The sequence below is a fragment of the Aplysia californica genome, unplaced genomic scaffold (genome assembly GCF_000002075.1).
Source record: "Aplysia californica isolate F4 #8 unplaced genomic scaffold, AplCal3.0 scaffold01146, whole genome shotgun sequence".
Taxonomy (NCBI): Eukaryota; Metazoa; Mollusca; class Gastropoda; order Aplysiida; family Aplysiidae; genus Aplysia; species Aplysia californica.
The window spans coordinates 101,474-106,034 of NW_004798416.1; the positions used below are offsets into that span (position 1 = coordinate 101,474).

General features: G+C 39.6%; 1 protein-coding gene across 1 annotated transcript in view; it reads left to right on the forward strand.

Annotated features, from left to right (window-relative positions):
- The first annotated feature begins 691 nt into the window (after positions 1–691).
- The window catches only part of LOC101849338, a 17,387-nt gene continuing 13,517 nt past the window's right edge, over positions 692–4,561 (forward strand). The window contains exons 1-2 of the mRNA XM_005111899.1: positions 692–834; positions 2,533–2,695. Of these exons, the coding sequence (XP_005111956.1) occupies positions 727–834; positions 2,533–2,695 (271 nt within the window). The 5' untranslated portion in view covers positions 692–726. The remainder of the gene's footprint in view (positions 835–2,532; positions 2,696–4,561) is intronic.

A 4,561-nucleotide genomic window follows, 5' to 3' on the forward strand; every position in this document is an offset into this window, starting at 1 on the left:
ACACACACACACACACACACACACTCTCTCTCTCTTTCTTTCTCTCTCTCTCTCCCTTCCCCCCCTCTCTCTCTCTCTCTGTCTCTCTCTCTCTCTCTCTCTCTCTCTCTCTCTCTCTCTCTCTCTCTCTGCTGCTCCTGCTCCTTGGTGGAATCGTGATGTATTTGTTTTTGTTGTTTGTTTTTGTTGTTTGTTTTTGTTGTTTGTTTTTGTTGTTTGTTTGTTGATGTTGGTGTTTTGTTGCTTGTTATACTTGTTGTTTGTTGTTGTTGTTGTTGTTGCTGTTCTTTCTGTTGTTGTTGTTGTTGTTGTTGTTGTTGTTGTTGTTGTTGTTGTTGTTGTTGTTGTTGTTGTTGTTCTTATTGATGATGTTATTATTGATGTTTGTTTTTGTTTCTGTTTGTTTTTGTGGTTGTCGTTGTTGTTGTTGCCTATGATGTAATTATTGTTGCTGTGTATTGTTGTTGTTGTTTCTGTTGTTGTTGTTGTTGTTGTTGCTATCTCAACTTGTATGCATGATAAATGGGTAATTTGTTGATCGAAAGCAAGGCAAATGTACAAGCTTTAAGTCCATACCAATAACTTGACATGCCCAAAAATTGACGAGTGCCTGATTACCACACGTCGTGAGTGACGTAAATAACTTAAATGGAATCGATTGAGACCTAAAACACTCCCCCCCCCCCTTTACTTCCACAGGCCGGCACGGTGTGCTCTGCCAACTTCATGACGGGCTACCCCGACCACGGGATCTGTTTCGAGGCCAACAACATGTACTTCAAGTCTCCGGGGGTCAAGGTCAGCCTGTGGACCACCAAGGACGGACCTGATGTGGTATTTATTATTTTTTTTATTATAGTAGAGGGTTTTACGGCGCTCACAACTGCATAAGGTCATATGAGCGCCAAGGTGTGGGTGTCAACAGAGACGTCTTTACACGGAATCAGACTTAAACTGCTCACCTCTCTAGCTTCAACAGCACAATGTCTGCTTCAACTATCAAGGCACCCCGGAAATAGCTGGTCACAAGAGAGTGACAAACATACTAAAGAAGTAGAGGGAAATGACAATAGTAAGGATTAGGAATTTAAAAAGCAACAATTCCCTGTTGTAGATAAGGCACAGTTATGAGCACGGCGTGACTTGAATCAGCCCATTTATATTTCTACTGTGCTTGAACAAGAAATGTCCCCCCCCCCCCTTTGGGAATGGCCTAAAGACACTACAGTCTGTGGACCACCAAGGACTGGCCTGATGTGGTATGTCATTCAAGCTACTACCATTTTGGACGAAGTCATTTTTTTTTACACTTCGGAGATAATTGAAAAAAAAACCCAACGGTCTCAGTAAGTGGAAGATGCGCTTTGATAGCCCAAAATTTTCAGATCTAAGTCTGACTTCAGCCAAAAAGGTATCAGCTTGACGATGTTTTGTCTCTGTCCGTCTGTCTTTCTGTCTGTCTTTCTGTCTGTCTATCTGCCTCTCATTCTTCCTCTCTTTAGGCCTCTATCTATCTATCTATCTATCTATCTATCTATCTATCTATCTATCTATCTATCTATCTATCTATCTATCTATCTATCTGAATCTGTTAAACCTTTGAGATGCCTGTGAATATTTATTGTGTAGATTTAGTCATCAAATACCACCCCTCCCCCTCTGTTATCCGTTCCCCGAAATTCCGTCTGTACAAAACCTCAATATTATTTGTGTATAACATAATAATAATATCATGTCATGAAAATAATTTGGTGTTAAGAACAGACAGATATTATATAGGTATTTGACCGAGTGGTGTACAGACATGATAGCTACATAGGTAGATAAGAAAACAGACGGACAGACAGACAGACAAACAACTAACAAATACACCTGTCCCGTGTAGGTATTTGATCGGTACCGCTACAAGAATTTCACAGAGTGAGGCATAGAAATAGCTAAATCTACACAAATTACCGAATTAAATATACCTGTCCCGCACAGGTATTTTACCGGTACGACTACAAAATCTTCACCAAGTGGCGCACGGACAGACAGACAGACAAACAACTAATAAATTATATACACCTGTCCCGCAGATGTTTTGACTGGTAGGCCTACCACTACAAAAACTTCACCGAGTGGTGTACGTGTACATTACTAAATCTACACAAATAACAAAATATACCTGTCCCATGTAGGTATTTGACTGGTACCATTTCAAGAACTTCACTGAGTAGTGCATAGATAAACAAACTGACGGACAGACAGACAGCAAACAACTAACAAATATACCTGTCTCGTGTAGGTATTTGTATTTGACCGCTACCACTGCAAGAACTTCACTGAGTAGTGCATAGATAAACAAACTGACGGACAGACAGACAGCAAACAACTAACAAATATACCTGTCTCGTGTAGGTATTTGTATTTGACCGCTACCACTGCAAGAACTTCACTGAGTAGTGCATAGACATGATAGCTACATAGGTAGATAGACAAACAGACATACAGACAGACAAACAAATAACCAAATCTACCTGTCCTGAGCAGGTATTTGACCGGTACCACTACAAGAACTTCACCGAGTGGTGCACGGACATGCGAGTGGTCACTCTGGAGGTGACCGTGCCGGATTACGTCACAGACCAGAACGCAGAGTTCCGGTTCAGCTTCTCGGTCAAGAACAAAACAAAGACGGACATCGCCAAGATTTGTGAGTTGGTGATTTCTGGCTTGGAGTGTTTGTTTGTTTGTTTGTTTGCTTTCATTACTTTATGATGATGCTGTTGTTGTTGCTTTTGTTGTTGTTGTTGTTGTTGTTGTTGTTGTTGTTGTTGTTGTGTGTGTGGTAGCCTATCCGTTCGAGGTGTTTGGAGCCCCGAAGAGCGTTCTCTTCGCCAGGGCCATCGCCTCTCTTGGGTAGCGGGTGAGGCAGTCCAACCTCCCTGAATCCTCCCCAATTCAAAGAGATGCCACCGCCTTTGTTGTTGTTGTTGTTTTTGTAATGCTTGGTGGTGGCGATGGTGGTGGCCATTTTTGACACCGACTCTGTTGTGTAGCATTAAGGTTCTTCTCCGCCACTCGTAAGAGATGAGAGTTCGACTCCTGACTAGTGAAGTGTAGTTCATTTTGTTGTTTTTTGTCCCGTGTCCTGATTTTGGTGCCTATAGTTGTAGGTTACGTAAAATTTAATGACGTGTTGCAAATTGGTATGTTTCAAGAAAAAAAGAAACAAAGAAAAATACAACAAGAAAAAAAGGAATTGTTTTGATCGGTGGTGGTGGTGATGATGATGGTGATGATGATGATGATGATGATGATGATGATGATGATGATGATGATGATGATGATGATGATGATGATGATGATGAAGTTTAGTTATTTTTAAATTATTTATTTAAATTCTTATTTTATTTCATGTTTATTTTATATTTTACCTGATTATTATTGTTCAACATTTTATTTATTTATTTATTTTTTGGCGGGTGGGTGATTGGCGGTGGATCTTGCTCGTCGTTGTTGTTGTTTTGTATTTTCAAATAGAATAATATTATTATCTCCCTCTGTCTGAATGGACGGTGTATTCAGACTGGGGTGACCCTGATAGTGAAGATCGTAGCAGTCCGCCAACTAAAAGATAAAACAAGAAAAGATAAGATAAGATACAACTTCTCCTAAGATAAGACAAGATAAGATACATCTTTATTGATATTGTCCAGATCCTGGCACATTGGTTTGGTGTTTCACCACATACACACACACAAACAAAATGCACACACACGCAGGCTTATAGTCACATGGATAATATAAATTATGAACAGTAATAATATAAACAATAACAATGTTAGGCTAGATACATACTCAGTATTCTGATTGTAACTAAATTATCTAAAATGTGTCGATTGTGGTGTATAACACTCACAGTAACATTCTTTTCTAAAAAGTTGATATCTTGTTTCGTTCTCTTTGAGTAAAAGGAAAAGAGTCGGCCACGTAAATCAGTATGATGTATGAAGTCAAAGTGTTTAGATTGGGCGGTTGGGGGTGCTCTGGTGTGGTTTGCTCCTTCTTTCCTATCAAACATCTATCGTCCTCATCTCTCCTCCTTCTTTTTTGTGTTTGTTACTCCCTTGTAACATCTCTAAAAATCGGCACTTATAACCTTATTGTGTTGCAAGTGCCGTAAAACTCTTACGAAAAAAAAAACGTTTTTAGAAGGAAGCACGGTCTGTATTTTGAAGTTGTTACACGAAGCCAGGGGTTATTTCGGTGAAACATTCAATCGGTCTTCTCAAGCAGGCATCAAGATTAACTCCCTCACTTCACAAAGATACGGGTGCGACGATGAGCCAACAGATTAATGTACATAATACGATATAACACTGGCTCTAATTTAGAGCAACGATATTCATTGTAGCGGCATTTTCGCCTTCTTGACTGAATAGAACTTACAGAATGAAGAAAACAAAACATTAATTGATAAAACAAACTGGATGAAGATAAGTCAAGATGCTTGTGTATGTGTCTGCGTTTGTGTATGTGTGTACGTCTGTAAATGTGTGTGTGTGTGTGTGTGTGT